The sequence below is a fragment of the Pogoniulus pusillus genome, chromosome 31 (genome assembly GCF_015220805.1).
Source record: "Pogoniulus pusillus isolate bPogPus1 chromosome 31, bPogPus1.pri, whole genome shotgun sequence".
NCBI lineage: Eukaryota > Metazoa > Chordata > Aves > Piciformes > Lybiidae > Pogoniulus > Pogoniulus pusillus.
The window spans coordinates 1,010,335-1,030,554 of NC_087294.1; the positions used below are offsets into that span (position 1 = coordinate 1,010,335).

A 20,220-nucleotide genomic window follows, 5' to 3' on the forward strand; every position below is an offset into this window, starting at 1 on the left:
TTATTTATTTGTGTTCCATAAAATGCTTTTCTGGATCTTTAATTCCGATTTAAGCCCCTTGCTGCTTGCCCTTGGGGGCACGAAGAAGGCTTATTACAACAACCTTTTACACAGTTGAAGGCTGTTATCATATCTTCCCTCAGTCTTCTGTTCTTTAGACTAAACAAAGCCACTTCTTTCAGTAGAACATGCTTTCTAGACTTCTGATGCTGTTTTGCCAAACTCCTCTCTAACTTTTCCAGTTGATCCTCCTCTGCTGTTAATAGCTGTTGTGAAAAACGGCATCCACTGGTATCGAGAATGTGCTCCAAGAATATAGGTGCTTCTGAGAGAGCTGTGGTCAGCCCATCACAGATGGCATAAGATGTTCTCTGGACTCTTAAAGCCACAGCTATTCAGTGGGGATGAACTGAGGGATTTTGAAGATTTCTTACTGGATACAGACAAGATCATTCCCTCAGCAGCTGCGTGTTCTCATTGGGCATGTGTCCAGCTTATGAACATGACAGCAGCTTTTAGATTGAGACTAGGTGAGAAAACATGCCATTTACCTTACAGATGGTGCTGGTTTTAAATAGCTTGTGACTGGGTGAATACTATTAAACTGTAGGCCTATGTGTGGAAGAAGAATATGTGGACTAATGTTATTATAAATGCATTGTATCTATGATGCCCATTTTTAAAATGGGATAAAAATTTCCTGGGAATGATATGATTAAACTATACTGAGATACTCAGGACTTGTTTGCAGAAACTGAAATTAGCAGAGAATGCTTTCAGCAAAGGGTTTTGTTGCTGTTCATAGCCTATCTTTAAGTGCAAGTCTGCCACTGCTTTTCCTGTCCTCTGTTTCTGAGTGCATACACAGATGCAGAAATTACTAATCTTTTTTATACTTCTCATCAGAGAGTTCACAGGACAGCCACTATAGTGAAGTTTGGTGTTGTTAGTAGACTGTAGGCAAACATTCTATATGGTTCTTAATAGAATCACAGGAAAATGTGAGTACAGACGGGAGCACTGAGCAAACTGTATGGGATATTTCCTCCCAGTGTATCTGTTATGCTCAGTTATGTGCATAAGTATAATACTTCTATTTTTAAAAACTCAGATCTGCATTGAACTCTACTTGAGATGGATGTGGAATTTTACATACTAACTCATGTTTGTTTGCTATCAAACAGTTAAACTTTGAAAAACAATCTGACTTAACTGTTTCTTGATACATTCAACTGCTCAATTTTGTTTAAACAACAGATGGCTGTTGGAAAATCTCAGCTGCCTCCTGGAACTCCCCATGTCAGTCTGTTTTGTTAGTTTGTGTCCCCAAAGTGATTTGGAACCTTGTTTTGAGAAAACTCTGTGCAGACTGATATTACTGTATAATGTTTCATGAGAAAGAGCAATCATCTGACACGAAGAACACTGTGTTGCTTGGTGATAGAAGGGTGCTTTATTCTTTGCCCAGCCCATGCAGCCTTCGAGAGTATGCTTGGTGAACTGACTTGAATCCAGAAGCATAACAAGCAGTCACACCATAGCACACTGTACTTCTCTACTCAAATATTTATGGATTGTAAGACCAAGAAGGGCCATTAGATCAGTAAGTCTGGTCTTCTCCCGATGTCAGCTGTATATGAAATCCATGTACAAACCCCAGTAGCTCGGGTATATCTTTTAGAAGTTTTCCAGTCTTGATCTCTGGGCTCAAGAGCTTACTTGGGTTGATTGCTTATTCTAATAATTTTTTTCTTCCACCTGTAAAATGTTACCTTTCTAATCTGAATTACTTTAGCTTTCACTTCACATCCATGAACCAGACTTTGTATCTAGTGTTTTTCTCCTATAGGAAGTTCTTATAACTTGTTACAATCAAATCACCTTGGTATCTTAAGTGAACTAAATGTTTCAATCCACTTCTGTCTAGCTTTTTGTCTTCTGAATCCTTTGTCTTTGCTCCTTTCCTGTTCCCCCACGTCCATAACAGCCTCTTTAAAATTTCAGTGTCAGGCTTACAGATGCTATTTGCAAATTAAAACCCCCTTCTGACTCACACATTCTTCTCTCCTCCTACTTCACCTGGGTTTTTTTGATAGCCACCAGAGGGTATGGGACAGTAAGGAGTTACTCTTACCATAGGTGGCAAGACTCCCACAAATGCCTACATAAGTGGGCTCAGAATCCACAGTGAGATCGCAAAGGATTCTGAACAAACGAGGGGTAGTTCCTTATGCTGCAGAATATCTTGAGCTGAGAACTGATGAAGGATTTTAGAAATTTCCATTTTAATTTCCCTACCTCCTTCCTCTGCCCTTCTGATGTTTTTCAGGTCTTTCTCTGCCTTTTCTTACAGTTCTATACTGAGACAAAAATCTGGGTTATTTGACAAATAGTTAAGAATTGCTGTATGATGAGAGGCAATAACGTCCAGCAAGCGCAGGCTGGCATCTGAGAATGGATGCTAAGGGATTCTAGAGGCTGCTGTTAATGTCTTACTACAGAGATAGAGTGGTCTTCAAAATGCAGGAATTCTTGAAACTGGGAAGTACTTTAGTTGTGTGGTTTGAAATGGACTTTATGTAACAGTTATGAATTTTGATCAAATAGGAGAGTTTTGATGGTAGACTTTGAGTGTTACCACTTGGTCTAACTTCATAAAGATAGAGCTGTACTTTGTTGAAAGTACCTAGTTCAAACTTCAATTCTAGGAGTGCTGGTAATATATACCTATTTTTGTCTGAGTTGAAGAGAGTTTCAGAGGTAAAACATGCCCAGTAAGTGGGGGTTTAGGTAATTCTGAGGTGCGTCAATGGCAATATTGTTAATCTGGGAGGTTTCTGTGATCTTCTCTTCCCATTGTTGTCTTCTGTTTTCATAGCATTTTTGTAGTCTGCTTGATAACAGCTGCAAATTCTGTTAGATCTTGGAGCCAAGAAGACAGAAACTCCCTAATAAGACTGCTTGTACACTGACTCTAGAAGTTGTCTGCTCGTACACCGAATCTATGAATGGTCAGCAGAAAGCACAAAACTACCAAACATGAACCTCAGTGACACTAGCAGGTGTCATCACAGTCAATAAATAGAGGACTGCAGACTGGTACTTAGTCTCAGGGTAGAAAATTCGTGGTTCTAATTTGAGAGGTAAGTGACTATTGGACATTTGAAGGCTGGAAGGTGTGTGTTTGGGAAGCCCACCAGGGCTTAGTCATCATTGGGACCACTCTAACAGCCAACATCTTCTGAAACTTATTTTGATTTGTTTCTGTGGTTTTAGTAGCTTTTCTCTATAGCCCCTTGAGTTAAAGACATGCTCTGATCATTGTTCACACATATAATTTCTGTAGCACTCTAATTGATGGTCGTCTTGTTCCATAAACTTGGGTGCTACTGAAAGGCAAAACTCAACATGGCTTTTTACCTAGTAAGGGAGTTTTGCATGTGGTATTCTTCTAGTGAGTTTTATGTGCTACTTTCAACACAGATATGGCAGTGACTTAAGGTGTTGATATAAGAATACTTCCTTATTTTCTTGGACTATGCAAATCGTAGGGCTGCAGCGGACCTTGAGCTCTAGTTCGTCTTTCTTTCCTGTGATAGGACAAACTGAAGTGTGCCCAGAGAAGGGCAACAAAGCTGGTGAAGGGTCTGAACAACAGGTCATACAAGGAGTAGCTGAAAGGTTGTTTAGTCAGGAGAAAAGGAGGCTGAGCGGAGCCCTTACTGTCCTCCACAACTACCTGAAAGGAGATTGTAGTGAGGACCTTGCTGGTCTCTTCTCCTTATTATCAAGAATAAGAGAATGAGGTCACCCCTGAGCCTCCTCTTCTGGAGAAGAGGAGGCTCAGGGGGACCTCATTGCTGTCTACAACTATCTGAAGGGAGGTTGTAGCCAGGTGGGGTTGGTCTCTTCTCCCAGGCAACCAGCAATAGAACAAGGGGACACAGTCTCAAGTTGTGCCGGGGTAGGTATAGGCTGGATGTTAGGAGGAAGTTCTTCCCAGAGAGAGTGATTGGCATTGGAATGGGCTGCCCAGGGAGGTGGTGGAGGCACTGTCCCTGGAGGTGTTCAAGAAAAGCCTGGATGAGGCACTTAGTGCCATGGTGTAGTTGGCTGGCTAGGGCTGGGTGATAGGTTGGACTGGATGATCTTGGAGGTGTCTTCCAACCTGGTTGATTCTATGATTCTAAGTTATAGGATGAGAGGAAAAAGCCTCAAGTTGCACCAGGAAGATTTAAATTTGGTATCAGAAGAAAATTCTTTACTGAAAGGGTTATTAAACACAGGAATAGGTTTCCAGGGAGGTAGCTGAATCCCCATCCCTGGAGGTGTTTAAAAGACACATGGATATGCTAAGGGACTTGGTTTAGCACCAGACCTGGTAGCAATAGGTAACAGTTGAACTCGATGGTTTTGAAGGTCTTTTCCAACTGAAACCATTCTATGATTCTAAGTGTTGCCACTTCCTTGTGTATGTTTATTGAACCACTTCTTAAAAACCTGTATCCTAATACAGTGTTTTCTTCTCCAAATCTTTGAAGACAGTTTTGAAATTTGAATATTTCTTCCTGCAGCTTAAAATCATTGCTATTTTCCTGTTTGTTATGCCACAGAAAGTAAATTGTTCTCTCTCGTTTTGCAATAACTTTTAAAGCACAAATTGCCATCACACTTAAAGAAAAACATTAAAAAGTATTGTTTCTCCCAGCCTGAGGCTTTTACCTAACCTTCCTCATAGGTTTTTTTTCTTTTGCCCTAGGCCTCTAATCTTCTAATTGCTCTGCTTTAGAGATTATTTTTTTTTCCTTTAAAACATGATTTCCTGCTGTATGATGCCTTACAAGTAATGATCAGAGCACTAAGATGGCCTTGCAAGCCCAGTTGGTGGTATTTTTCTGTATCCATAACACTAATGTTTGCTGTATTTAATACAACATGACATTGTTCACTTGCAACCAGTGTGATGTAATATAAACTCAGGCACACGCTTCTTAGACAAAATTCCTATCACTTAGAAGCCATAGAATCATAGAATCAACCAGGTTGGAAGAGACCTCCAAGCTCATCCAGTCCAACCTAGCACTCAGCCCTCTCCAGTCAACTAGATCATGGCACCAAGTGCCCCATCCAGGCTTTTCCTGAACACCTCCAGGGACAGTGACTCCACCACCTCCCAGGGCAACCATTCCAAAGCCAATCACTCTCTCTGGGAAGAACTTCCTCCTAACATCCAGCCTAGACCTCCCCTGGCACAATTTGAGACTGTGTCCCCTTGTTCTATTGCTGGTTGTCTGGGAGAAGAGACCAACCCCACCTGCCTACAGCCTCCCTTCAGATAGTTGTAGACAGCAATGAGGTCACCCCTGAGCCTCCTCTTCTGCAGGCTAAACACCCCCAGCTCCTTCAGCCTCTCCTCATAGGGTTTGTGTTCCAAGCTCCTCACCAGCTTTGTCACCCATCTCTGGACATGTTCCAGTATCTTGACATCTCTCTTGAGTTGAGGAGCCCAGAACTTTATCTATCTTGTATTATTAGGTTTAATGGTGTTTTACTTCCTCTAAAATATTATTAATGTGGCATATCAAGCTACAAAAAGATTTTTCCAGTATTTTGTGTTTCATGTATTTAATGAATATTTCAGTTGGAAACTCACATTACTTCAAGCTCAGGGTTCATTCAGCATGTCAGAAATTCAAAATGTTCACACAGGGAAAATAAAAACATTTACAAATTACAAGAGAACATGTTTGTCCAGCAGCAAAGTGCTTAACTGTTCTACTTCATTTTAGAGCATGTGAAGGGAAACATGCTTTTGTAACCCTATTTAATTCAGGTGGGTTATTGATTTAAACTGATCCTGTGAGTTTCACTACCATGAACTTTCAGACTTTCTGTAGGTTACATTGTCCTTTGCAGCCACTTTTGAAAAGTGGACATCAAATCAGAGAGAACCATGTAAGATTACTAAAATGGCAGAGGTACTGGAAGTGCATGAAGTGATCTTTGGCATAATTTATTTCCAAAAGGAGACTATTAAGCAACTATTGAAGTATGTGTGCTGTGCCAGAGTTGCTGTAAGAGAACCAGCATGGCAATTAACTGCTGCCATAATTTAGTAATAGATCTAGTATATATCTCATCGTCTGAATTCTTTGAATAAAATTAAGCATTTCTGTCAAAAAATTGATGTAATTTACAGATTGTTGAAATAGTTGGACTTCCTTGTTATAAATAACAGCTAAAGACATTCTAAAATGTGGCTAGAGATGTATAGGAGAACAGATCAAGCGACTGTTGTTGACCCTTCTGATTATGAAATGGATGAATCTTCTACAGAATCTGGATGATAGAATCCAAGTGTGCAAACCAAGGAGTACAAACATAGACCAGTAGAGGAAAGAGCAGCATAACTAGGTTTTACTTGGTGTGACAAAGTAGTACGTAAGCAGAAAAGGGTCTTTTGCTACTGTTAAAGATTAGTATAATAATTTAACAAACCACAAATTGCCTGCACTGCAGTTTCAGTTTGACAGAATTCAATACAGAACACTCAATGTGCTTAGAAATGCCAATGTTCACTGCACGCTCTCTGCAGTACGAATCCCATCCCTGCCCCCTTGCTATACTCTGTGCCAGTACAGGGAAATACCAGCAGCTCCTTTACAGCAGTGCTACGAGGGCAAATATGTTACAGCTTCTTGAGAACTCTAAGATACCAGGAAGCATTCAGATACCAAGCATCAAAATGCAACACTAGATGGACTTAGTCAATAGAGTTGTGTTAATTTCCTTGTTGGGAGCAGTTTATTGAATTCTAAGCACACAAGAGTAGTTTTCAGTATTTTTATCTTTTCAGCCACTCTATTAGTTGTGGGAGTCTTCTGTAGCAGAATTCCACCCTTTCCCTTTTTAGCTCAGATAAGCTGGGAAGCTAAAAATACACAAGGTTTGATTCAAAGTCTATGGGAAATAGATAGTTATGGCTTGTCTACAACTCTATCTGAAAATGCTTTTTGTCTCTGGAGTGTACATATTGAGGTGGTTGTGAGTAATACATGTGGGAGGTTTTGCTTTAGTGCAGCTGTTGATTTAATCGTCTGCCAAGGATCCAAAGCAATTGTGGTTTACCAGATAGAGAAACAAAACTAGATGTCACACTCCATGCCATATTTTGTAGAGATTGGGATCTGGATTGGCATATTTTTTAATTTGTCGTGTCTTATTTTGTTACCTCGTCTAAAGAGAGAATGGAATGTGGGTAGAGATATCATTGTCCTGAAATAACAGATGGGGCACAAGATTTTAGGTCTAAGGCAGTGATAAAATTGCCTGCAAAATCTCCTGTATTGTGGAGAAACAGGAAAGGTTCCTGTCTTCGTCTTCCCTTTCTTTCTTCTTCCCTGATTGTTTGATGGTAATTTCTACTGTATAGTCTAATTATCAGTGCTTTTTTCATTGCCTGCATATTTTCCAGTCTTCAGAAGGCATGTTGGTTTATGTAAACAAATAATTATGTTATATGAAATGTGACATCTAACCAACCACATCCATATGGCACTTGTGGTCTGGAGAAGTCTGCCCCTCACATGCAGATCTTTCTTTGTGTCAGGTTTATTCTGTGAAGTTTGTCAAGAGCTGTGAGAGAAGAGTGGATTGTCCGAGCTGCAGGCCATCTACGTGAAAACAGGCTAATTAACCTTTAAGGCACCTCTTTAAGATAAAGCTTTTCAGTGTAAAAGTGTGATGTTATGAATGGCAGAAATTTCGGCCGGGGCCGCAAGTCCCACTCCATCACAAAGACTATTACTGATGTGCTATTCTGCAGCCCAAACGCCAGTTCCCAGATGTGTGCAGTTGGCCTGGGGAATTCTACGTTCAGAGCAAAAGAAAGGACCGTTGTCCCCATCAGCGCTGTGGGGAAGGCTGCCTGTCCCACAGATGCCAACTCCACTTGATTCTTGATTTTTACAGCGTGCCAATTTTGTTATTTATGTTTTATTCCTGAAAGTTGAAACTTAGGAGCAACACTGTTCCAGCAAAGGTGCTCAGCACATATTCAGCTGTGACCTGCGTGGAAGCGTTCCCTCCCACACCCGTTTCACAGACAGCGAAATGGTGATCTGGATTCCGCGCCTGCACTTGTTTCCCTTGTCAGTTTACCTCTTAAGTTCATGTCAAGGTGCAGAGAACAGAGATTAACAGTATCTCTGTCCAGAGGAGCAAGAGCTGTTCTTAGGGATTTCTGTGTTGTGAAGTTAAGGTGCAAACGAGACCATAGATCACCATAAAACTATTTATTAAAGTTGGACAAAACAGAGGGAGAGAGAGAGATAAAGAGAACGACAGAGAGGAAGAGAAGAAGCAGGGAAGGAAAAGAGCTGGGATCACATTACCCTCAGCTGCAGATGGAGGGCAGAGAGCGAGACGGGTGCGTGGCCCAGGCATGATCTGCTGTGCAGATCCTCAGGGGTTCTTCTGGCGGTGGTGCCGCTCTGATAGTCCGGTGGAGGTGCACCCTTGGTAGTCTGGTAGAAGGGCACTTGGTGGTCTCGTGGGAGTGCACCCTTTGGCAGGCATCCTCCTGCCTTTTATACAGCTCTCTGCTCAGTGCCCAGCTGCAGCTCCCCAGGAACTCTTCCTGTGTACCCTCATGCATTGGCAGGGCGCCGGTGCCACCGGGCTGAGGGCTTCCGCCCCCTCCTTGGCTGTACCTGTCCATACTCTGAATATGCAGAAGCCTTTCTGGGGTAGCTGAGGTAAGATGTAGTCATCCTGGGCATTCCAGCCAGGCTGAGGTCCAGGAGTTTCCAAGGCTTTGTCTGTTGATTTGCACACCTGAGCTTTCAGCCAAGCACCGAGTCTGAGTCCCAGAAGTTACCAAAGGCAATCTTTGTCTGCATTGATCAGGGAGAGAGATGCAGTCTGTATCTTTGTTGATGAACACGAGAGAGGATTTAGACTCTCACAGTTGACTACGAAGAAGATCAGACTCAGTCAAAGTCTTTCTTGGTTTCTCTCAGGCTATCTCAGAGGCTGACTTAAAGAACAAGGTCAATGACTGAGGTCTGATGGTGCAATCTTGTGCTGCTTTTTGGTGTGCATTTTCAGTAAAATGTGGCTTTCTCATTTTGCTTCTTTTCCCTGTATTTTTGTACGCTTGAGACTGGGCTTTTTCCTCAGTTTTTTTTCCTTACAAGTGAAATATTGAGACTCAGATAGCGAATAGTCTGTATCATAGCAGAGGAGCTGAGAAGTGAAGTGGTTCCTCATGCCGAGTTGGAGGCAGTGTTTTGGTTCTGCCTTTTCCCCGGTGCTGGAGTGAGGGCTGTGGATTCAGGTGTTTCCAGGATGTTCCTGCCCTGTGAAGCAGACCTGCAGATTAGTGATTCTGTCTGCTTGAGACATGTGTCTGTAGTCAGCTGCTACTGTATTAACAAGTTTGCAGTTTGACTGCTTGTTTTGATTGGATGCCAGTTATGCAGCAGTGGAGAGCAGATGTTCCTGGTGTAATCTGATAGTAATTTTTACTCTATTTTCTAATTTCTAGTCAAGGATAGATGATTTGATGAGACCAAGGCCTCTGTCCAACCTCCACCCTACTCCACCTCAAGCTGATCCCTTGACCTGAAAGAAAGAACAGAGAGTTCTGCAGTAAAATGGTTTTTGTTGTGTGCTGTACCTTACTTGTGTTCAGATGAATACAGAGCACTAATAAGCTCATTTTGGACAGTCATATTTGTCCTTGCTAACTTTCAGCGTTTGGAAAACAATTTTCTAACAGGTTGAAGAATACATTTTTTTTCCAAGAGAAAATTGTAATAGAGGCTTTCAGGCAGGAAAAACAAAAAGAATGCTGAAAATATTTGCAATAAAACCTGAGAGGTAGAAGGTTATCAGTAAGGAAGGGGAGCTCTGAAGGAAAAGATGCCAGTACCAAATTTGGTTGCAGCATATGGTAATGTAAGGATTTTTTGTGACAAAAGGTTTTGACATTTATCAGCAGATGTATAACTGGAATTAGACATAGATCTATCCCTGAGATGCAATTAATTAGTGTTGTTTCTATTTTACGTTGTTGTTTGTTTCTTAACTACCCCACACTGTGGTAGGTGTTTAAAAACGTTCTGTGTATAGATCTTCTTTCAGTAAATGTCAGGCCATTTTGTGCACTCTTGATCAAACAGCCATGCAGGCTCTTGGGCCAGGTGGCCTTGTATTTCTCAGGCTAACAAGGAGGTCAGGGGGCTTGTTCATATTAATTGATCCTCTTTTGTGACTGCTTTAACTGTCAATTCTTTTCACTATTCAACAGAAGTTGTAATTTTCATCTTTAAAGGTACTTTTAAAGATCTTTTGATTAGCTGTTAGTTTTACTATCTGTATCAATCATTTCATGATAGATTATGGAGGTAACTCTACTTTCTTCCCAAGGTGCTAGATGCTGTACTCAATGCTCAAGGGAAAATTAGAGAGCACTGTAGGCAGTTTTATTATTCCTATCTGTAACTTTGTCCTTACCTTTGCTCTGATTTTACAGGGCACAATGACTACATGTGTCCTGCTACTAACCAGTGCACCATTGACAAGAACAGAAGAAAGAGCTGCCAGGCTTGCCGACTAAGAAAATGCTATGAAGTGGGGATGATGAAAGGTGGTATGTATGCAGCAATCAACAAATCCTCAGCTTGCTCTTTGCCTTCCTGTCTGTTAACTTCATTGGACAACTAATACGGTTCCTAAATGAGGAAGCAACTAATTGTGTCCAACTGAAGTATATGAAATCAAAGGGAAATGAAATACAACAACGCCCCCACTCTCAAATGCCATGTTATTAATCTTGCCCAGATTTGCATCAAACTTAATAGAAACATTGACTTTGATGAAGATTCTTCTGTTAATGTTTTCAACTTTCCTTGTTTGCTTGTTTGTGATAAGCTATGACTGCTGAGGTTTTTCTCCTAGAAGGTCACAAGACAATATAAAAATTGTTCATATATGTAGTTTTTACTAGAGCAAACACAACTCAAGTATTTTGGGGAACTTCATAAGAAAAAAAACAGGCTTCAAGGGTCTCTTGAGCTATGCTGCAGGAACATTTACTCCTGAGTTTCTGTGGAAATTTTATTGCCTTTTTTTGTACCAATGTTCTTTCATCTTCTAAAAGCTTCTTGCAGTCCTGATGAGTTATTTTCTTTTCCTGCTCTTATGTTTGCAAGTGTTTCTTCTGCATCTCTTAGTGTGCTGCTTTGAGAGGCAGACAAGTAGACTGCCAATGTCTCTACTGATGCAGTCAGTATCAGAGGCAGAATTTGTAGCCATTGTATTTTGTCCAAATGCTTCAGTCTCTCTTTCTGAACAAGCCAAAAATGCCTTAAAATTGTATGTCATTATTTAGTCCGTGTGTCTCTGTTTGTAAGTAATGATAAGTGCTTGAGTTTATGATCCACTGATGCTTTCTTGAAGATTGTTTCTGTTCTGGTTTGGAGAAGTACATTCCAACTTACTATTTTGAGTGATGTGGGGTCTCAGCTTATAAAATGAGTTTCTACAGCAATCACAATCCTGATTCTCTACCCTTACACATGTTGCAGGTGATCTCTTCTCCCATTTCTTCGTTGTTTTCATGACTTTCTGATGACTTGGCCCTGAATGTTCTCATTCTCTGAAGCACCATATTTTGTTATTTGTTAAATAAACATTTGTGTAGTGTAGTAAGTGAATGGGGATTTCTAGCCATTAGAATGCCAGTCTTCCCCTCCCTTCGTGTGTGACAAGTCAGATTTAACGTTAAGTGTTCTATGGGATCAGAGAAACAGAATGCTGGTGGAATCAGTAGGTATGGCAAAAAAACCTCAGGATTTTAGTCTGTTATGACAATGTTGAAGTTTAAGACAGATTTTTACCAGGAAGTTAAAAAGTGTGGCAAATTTGCTATCCTCTGAGAGAAAAACCTTGCTGATTTTTGCCATTACATAGCTTGAGCTATGCTTCCTTGCAAAATGCTTAAAGGCTAGAGAGTTATCAAAATAACTCTCAAAAGCAGAAGCAAATTGATGTCTGATGCAAACACTGTCAGGGCTCTAGACCTTCTAATTCTAGATATAATCATCTTTTAATGAAATATATTAAAAATAGAAATTAGTGAATGAAGTGACATGGATTAATGACATGGAACTGTTGTGTTTTGTCTGAGAAGAGCCTTTATGATGGGTATCGCATGTACTCTTCTGTAGTCAGCCAAATGGCTGTGTAGGTAGGGCCCAGTAAATGTATGAGGAAATGCACATTGTAAAGGTATAATTGATAGGCTGCAAGCATATACTCAAGCAGCAGGTGAAGCAAGGCTTAGTAAGTATGGAACAGCTTCCTGAAAAATAAGAATCAAAGGCAGACTTTCTTGTGATTTTTTTTTTTTCTCCTTGTAGACATGCAAGGGAGATTATTGCCTTTGAGCAATAATATTTCACTCCTGCCCCCCCAACATAAGAAAGAGAGACCATTGCTGTGAACACTTTTGCCTAAAATACTTTGTTTTCCCATTACATTTCAAAGGATAATTTGGGCTCTAAGAAACTCCAGGCAATCTCCTGTTAGGCCACCTGAACACAAAATCTGGAAAACATTGTTTAAGACTTTCACAGTCAAGTGTAACTGGGACAACCTGTCTTATGCTTATTTATATGCTATAGTTATCTGCAGTATCACAAATATTTTACATGTTTTTTATCTTTTACCTTTGAAAGCTTGTTTGAGATTGTAAATGCAGTCAGATCCTTACATTTGTTTACATTTGCAGGTTAGTCTTTATGTACTTGAATTAGGAATTATTTTATTTGTGATATAACTTGAAAGTAGATATGGCTATGAGACAGTCCCTATTTAAGCTGCTCATTAATTTTAAATGAAGTCTAGGATCCTTGTCTGCACTTGTTTGTACTGCAGGTACCTCAGTGTGTTCACTGCATTTACTAGTATTGAGCAAGCCTGTGCAGGTCAGAACAGCTTGTGTATTCTCTTTGCTGAGCTTGAGAAATCCCTAGAGTACTAGAGCTTCTGGTTCTTCACTTGCTTAGACATTTAAAATTGAATTCTAGCACCATCAGCCTGATGCATCATGTCAATTAGCTTGAATATCCTAATTAGCCCATCTAATTTCTAAAATTACAATTTCTTACTGTCTTTGAGGATTATACTAATGGACCCATACTCCTGAAACAACTTGGCTTTTCCAAACCATAGCTGATGTATGGTTCTTATAAAGGTTTTATTGTGACCTCTCTGAAATGTCTGTGGCTTCACTGTAAATAATGCCTAGAAATGGGGCTGTTGCCATATTTACTGTAGCCAAAACTTAGCATCATTTGTATAAGAATGTCAGCACTGAAAGGGATTCAGCTGAATTATGAATTAATTGAACTTCTCTTGCTTCTTTTATACATGTCATCTGATGCTCTTTAAAGCATGTGCTATGAATGCTCAAGATTGAATGCTAAATACAGATTAGGATGAATTGTATCTTGCACCTTCACCCATTGTTAGATCATCAGTTCTCAAACTGTGAATTGTGTTTGCCTACTTGTTGACAGCATTTTTTGTCACCAGGGCTTTAAAAACTTTACACGGAAGACCAGCTTTATGATTTGTAGAGTAGCTGTGATGTTTAAAGTGACCTGATCAATGAGTGAAATGCTAGTATTTCCAGGAGCCAAACCTTGGGCTCCGCATCCCTCCACTACTGCATCTCTCTCTCTTTCTCCCTTTTAACAAAAGGTAGCCCTGTTTATAGAGGACAAAAAAACCTTGATCAGAACATTGGAACAGGCTGCCCAGGGGTCTTGTGGATTCTCCCTCTCTGGCAATATTCAAAACCTGCCTGGACATAATCCTGTGTGATCTGGTCTAGATGCTCTGGCTGGGGGTTTGGACTAGATGATCTTTCAAGGTCCCTTCCAGCCTCTGACATTCTGTGGTCTGGAACAAAGTGAGAAACACCTACATAAACAGGCGCACAGTATTCCTCAGCCACTTGGGAGCAGGAAAAAACTGCGACGTCCAGATTCACAGAGCAGACTCAAATCTGTAATTACCATTTGTACTACTCAGTGCCTAGTAACCCTTGTCAGAAACCAGCCCATTATATACTCACTGCAGGCCTGTTCAAGAAGAGGCATTAAATTCTAACTACACTTTGAGATTTCAGACAATGTTTCTAATTTAAATTATTGTCAATCCACTTGAGGTTTCAGCACAATGTACATTTCTGTTGGATTTTCTGAAAGAGAAGTGGATGTGAAATAAAGAGTCTGACTCTCTGAATCATATTCCAAAGAAGAAGTTTATTAAGCCTATACTTTTTTAATTTGGAAACTGGCATTACTTTTCTGTGCCCAAATAATGTCTTTACGTGTAGAGGACCAGATAAAATAGCTCTCGAAATCTCTAAGCTGTCAAATTCACCTTGGAAGGTCCATTATGCTAAGAGCATTACAATATTATGGTCTACCTTGCAGCTAAGGCTTCAGCGATCTGTATTTGTTACAAATCTATCAATAATGGAATCATATTCCTGACCTTGGCTTACCTACAGCAGCTACAGTGACCTCATGTTTTAAAGGAAACTGTAGGATTTTAATTTATTTCCAAAGAAATTTGTAAAAATTATTGAATTTAGCTGAGGTGTGTCTAATGAGGTCTGTCTGAAAACTAAAGTTACTTTAAGAGGTCATTAAGAGACAGCTACATTGCCTGCATCTACTCTTATTCATCTGTGCTTAGATTACACTGAGGTTTGTGTCCATAAAGGATCTGTTCATTTGTTCACACTATTTTCTTTTAGCAATCACTTTTGCCTAGAGCACAGTGACAGTGAAAGGAGTCTGCACTGAGTCCTGGAGCTCTTCTCCAGCAGTTTCATAAATACCTCCTGTGTCAGAGCATTTGAGAGAGACTGTTCCTCTCTGTGTGCTCCTTTGATACTCTGGTCATCAACTGTGCTCTAGACTCTCATTCTGAAGGATGTCTTCTTACCATCTCTTTTCCCTACCACGTACATGTAGGCTTTATTCTCCAGCAGGGTTTATTTTACAAACCATCAGAAATTCTTCTCTCTGGTAATTTCCAATATAATTCTGAGGTGAATCAGTCTTGAAGAGTAACAAAATTGTCTAGGAGAGGTGTTTCCAAGCACTTTTGTCCTTCGGCGAAGTGACAAAATGTAAGGCTGCAAGGTTGTGTGTGTACATAGAAGTGTCAATCGTCTCTTACCATCTCCAGTCTGCTGATGAGGAGCAAAACTATGGGCAAAGAGTCTCAGGTTCAAAGGTTGTCACAGTCTGGGAGGTTAACTGGTAAACAGTTTACTGATCACTGGTTCCAAAACCAACCACAAATCCATCTTTTTCTTGCTCTCTTAGGAAAAAAAAGAACTTGCCTTTTTTTTTTTCCCTCCACAGAGTATGGACACAAACTTTGTTGAACGCTACAAAAAGTTCTGCTGTGGTTCCTACACCATTCTCACATTCACTATTCCTGTTGTCTTCTTTTCTCCAGTTTACCTATGTGCCAAGTATCTTAATTTTCTAAGTCTGTTTAACCTGACTGTTGCAACCTTTTCCTTTCCTATACAATTTCCACCAGGACCGTTCATAACCTGTTCTTCCTAGGAGCTGCAGTAGCTGTGCAGCTGAAATGGAAATGAAGCAATAAAAGCAAAAGTCTAGATTACCAGGAAGCCACAAATGGCGAGGGGGGGCATCTTCAGAGCTACAAGCAAATGGACCTGTTGGAGGATAGGAGAGGGACCTTAACAGGCTGGATAGATGGGCTGAGTCCAACAGCATGAGATCTAACAAGTCCAAGTGCTGGGCTCTGCACTCTGGCCACAACAACCCTGTGCAGCACTACAGGGTGGAGACAGAGTGGCTGGAGCGCAGCTAGGCAGAGTGGGACCTGGAGATACTGGTTGACAGCTGACTGAACGTGAGCCAGCAGTGTGCCCAGGTGGCCAGGAATAGTGTGGCCAGCAGGACCAGGAAAGTCCTTCTGCCCCTGTACTCGGCACTGGTTAGGCCACATCTTGAGTACTGTGTCCAGTTCTGGGCCACTCAATTTAAGAAAGATGTTGAGGTGCTTGAAGATGTCCAGAGAAGGGCAACAAGGCTGGTGAGAGGAACATAGCCTTACGAGGAGAGGCTAAGGGAGTTGAAGCTGTTTAGCCTGTAGAGAGGAGGCTCAAGACCTTATCGCTGTCTACAGCTACCTGAAGGGAGATTGTAGCCAGGTGGGTGTTGATCTTTTCTCCCAGGCAACCAGTGACAGAATGAGGGGGGACAGTTTCAAGCTGTGCCAGGGAAGGTTTAAGTTATATGTTAGGAAGAAGTTCTTCACAGAAGGAGTGACTGCCCATTGGACTGGGTGGCCCAGGGAGGTGGTGGAGTCACCATCCCTGGAAGTGCTTAAAAAAGACTGCATGTGGTGCTTAGTGCCATGGTTTAGTAGATTAGATAATGTTGGGTAATGGGTTGGAATTGAAGGTCTTTCCCAACCTGGTTAATTCTGTGATTCTGTGAAATTTCTTCCCTGGTTTAAAAATTATTTTGCAAAGTTCCAGTGAGGTACAAAATAACTCTGATGCAAGTGAGATATCATTGCTTATATGCTTGCTGTCTAGAAACTAAAGTCTGGTTCTCCAGTTCTGCAACTTAGATTGCCTTTATGTTTTGACTTGTCAGGTTTCAGAATCTCCTTTGTTTCCTCTGGTTTAGATACTTGAAAAGCCATCCAAATGCCTGTCAAGTGCATTTGTAGAGCACTGACTGCTGCAAGGTTTTGTAGAGTGCTGCCCATACACAAGTTGGATACTGTCTTGGGCACAGTGCTCATGGGATTATGGATTCTTGAGTTTTGGAAGAACTGGGTGCACGTGGCTTGGAATGGTGTACATCTCATTAGACAGGAACAAATAGATAGAGGGGTGGCCAGGCCCAAAGAGTGGCGTTGAATGCCATTAAATCTAGTTGGTGGCTGATCAGAGGTGGTGTCCACCAGGCATCAGTACTGAGACCAATTCTCTTTAATATCTTTGTCAAAGATCTCAACAAGGAGATTGAGTGCACTTTCAGTAAGTTTGCAGATGAAACTAAGCCAGGAGAGAGAATTCATCTGCTTGAGATCAGAAAGGCTTTGCAGAGGGACTGGGGCAGGCTGGACTGATGGGCTGAGGCCAGTGGTATGAGATTCAACAAGGCCAAGTGCTGGGTCCTGCACCCCCATCACAAAAAGCTCATACAGTGTTACAGACTTGGGACAGAGCAGCTGGAAAACTGGCGAGTGGAGAAAGACCTGTGAGTGTTGATTGAGAGCCATCTGAACATGAGCCAGCAGTGTGCCCAACTGGCCAAGAAGGTCAAGAGCATCCTGGCCTGTATCAGGAACAGTGTGACAAGCAGGACTAAGGAAGTGATTATCCCCCTGCACTGATGAGATCACACCTTGAGCATTGTGTCAGCTCCTCATTACAAGACAGACATGGATGTCCTGGACTGTGTCCAGAGAAGGGTAACGATGCTGGTGAAGGATCTGGAGAACAAGTCTTATGAGGAATTTCTGAGGGAACTGAGTTCCTCTAGTCTGGAGAAAAGGAGGCTGAGGGGAAACCTTATTGCTCTCTACGACTACCTAAAAGGAGGTTGTAGAAAGGTGGATGTTGGTCTTTTCTCCCCAGTAACAAGTGATAGGACAAGAGGAAATGGCCTAAAGTTTCACCAGGGAAGGTTTAGGTTGGATATTAGAAGAAAGTTCTTTACTGAAAGAGCTATCAGGCATTGGAATAGGATCCCCAGAGGGGTGGTTGAATCCCCATCCCTGGAGGTGCTTAAAAGGCACATGGATGTGGCACTAAGACATGTAGTTTACCACCAGACTTGGAAGAGACAGGTAGTTGTTGGATGTAATGATCTTCAGGGTCTTTTCCAACCAAAACAATCCTATGATCCCATGATTCTGTTCTGTTTAATTCCAGGGATGGCGTATCCACAGCTGCTCTGCGTAACTGTTCCAGAGTCTCACAGTCACATAGTGAAGAATTTATTCCTTATGTCAAGTCTAAATATGCCTCTTGTCCTGTCACTACATGCCCTTGTAAAAAGTGCTTCTTTAGTTTTCTTGCAGGCCCCCTTTAGGTAATGACTGGCCATTATAAGGTCTCTCTGAAGCCTTCTCTTCTCCAGGCTGAACAACCTCAAATGTCTCAACATCTCCTCAAAAGGGAAGCGTTCCAACCTCCTTGATTGTTTTTGGGGCTGTCTTCTGGACTCAGTCCTACCAATCCACATCCTTATGTTGGAGGCCCCTGATTTACTTGTGGCAATTAGTGAGGCAGGAATTATAAAGTATGTAGCTATTCTATTTCCAAAAAGCCCTGCCCACAAACCATATACAAACTAGTTAAATTTGGGTTCTAATTGGGTCGGGAAAATCTTCACTAGGATTGTTATGGACAATTAATTAATTTAGGAGAATCAGAAAATTAGAAGAGTTTAGCCACAAAATGGCTTTACCCCACTTACAAATAAAAGGCAGCCCAGAGCCCTAGGGAATACCTGTGCTACTCACGGTGGTGGAGTAGGGATTTCAAGATAGTTCTTGGCTCCTTTGTGGCTGTGTTGGAACTGCTTGGTGTCTTGAGAGCTGTTGAGAGGCTTTTAGATCTTCCCAGGCTCTAGCAGTGCTGGGAAAGAGGTAGATGATCTCTGACCTGATCCTGATTCCTCCTGATATGGGGATTTGCAGAGGTGCAGGCAGGATGTCCTGCAGAGGTGCAGAGAGCACAATGTCAGTGGCACTTCTCACCACACCATGAGGCACTTAATGCCTTCTCCTGGGAAACTTGAGGCACTTAAGTTTCCAGGTAGTTCTAGGCCAAAACATCAGGGCTAAGCTGGTCTGAAGAACAAGGCAGAGCAGAACACACTGTCCAAGAGCAGTGAGGTAGAGCAGAACAGCACACACTGATGCAGAGCAATGAGGCAGAGGTAGCTCCATGAGGCAGAGGCAGCCAGGCAGAAGCAGCTCAACTGCTTGCAACTTAGCTCAGTTTCTGTTATTTGCCCGAGTGCAAAGGCTCCTTTGCCCACAGAGATTCACCAAAGTGGCATTTGCAAAACTGACCATATCAAGTGAAAACAGTGCTTGCTTACTCTTATTTGGGCAGGACATCAACAAGTCCCTAAATACCTGTGGGTACCTGTTTATCACTTTGGGAGGGGACATAGTAGCCCAAGCCTTTTTTTTTCCTCTCACCCTTGCTTCCCCCATCAACAGAAGGGTGGGGAAAGCCAGGAAATGTTTTAGGCCTATTAACCTTCCACAACAGCCCCTGAGCTGGACACAATACTCCAGGTGGGGTGTCATGAGAGCAGAGTAGAGGGGAAGAATCACTTCTTTGGCCTGCTGGTCATTATTCTTTTGGTGCAGCCCAGAATATGGTTTGATATATCACCTCTGCAAGTGTACAAAGTGATGAAAAATGATGCAGGCAGCAATTAGAATTACTTCCCAGTTGAGTAATTATGTACTGGTTATTAAATATATTCAAGAAGCATTAAATGATCCCATTCTCCACATCAGTTGTCTTCCTCCCTTCAGATCTCCATCCCTTCCCTTTCCAGCTGCTCTTGTTTTTATTTCTGTCTGTTCTGCTTTTCCATTGAATTCTTAAGTGCTGCAGCCCTATCTCCCAGGGCCAGAGGAAGTGGTGGAGCAGTTCCTTGAAAGCTGAATGTTCAAACAAGGAAGAGTAGCAAAAAAAAAAAAAAAAGCTTTTTTCCTTCCTCTTTCTCCTGCAACTATCAGCTCCTGAGGTGGAGCAAGAACTTTCAGTAGTTACCTTTCTTTTCCCAAATATTCCCTCAGGAGGTAAACCAAAATATGACTTAATTATACACATATAGAAACCCTATGTAATAACTGGTACAATTATTTGCTTATGGAATGTTACTTAAAACCTCCTATTTCTCATAGATGTTCTAAAGCATTTTCTAGCATAAGCCACTATCCTATCCCAGTGTATGGGCCTGGAGTCCTGAAGTCAGATGTGCTGCCGTTTGTACAGCACGGTGGTTTGTGCATCTGTTTGGAGAGGTGGCTGCATTTTTGCACCTTTGTTGACAGAGAGTTGAAAAATGAAATTCCTTCAGAAGTGAATGTACTTTTCAGGTCCAG

The 20,220-nt window shown here is 41.6% G+C and overlaps 1 protein-coding gene across 1 annotated transcript in view; it reads left to right on the top strand.

Annotated features, from left to right (window-relative positions):
• The window catches only part of ESR1 (estrogen receptor 1), a 183,660-nt gene that overhangs the window by 88,930 nt on the left and 74,510 nt on the right, over nt 1-20,220 (top strand). The window contains exon 4 of the mRNA XM_064169411.1: nt 10,538-10,654. Within this exon, the coding sequence (XP_064025481.1) occupies nt 10,538-10,654 (117 nt within the window). The remainder of the gene's footprint in view (nt 1-10,537; nt 10,655-20,220) is intronic.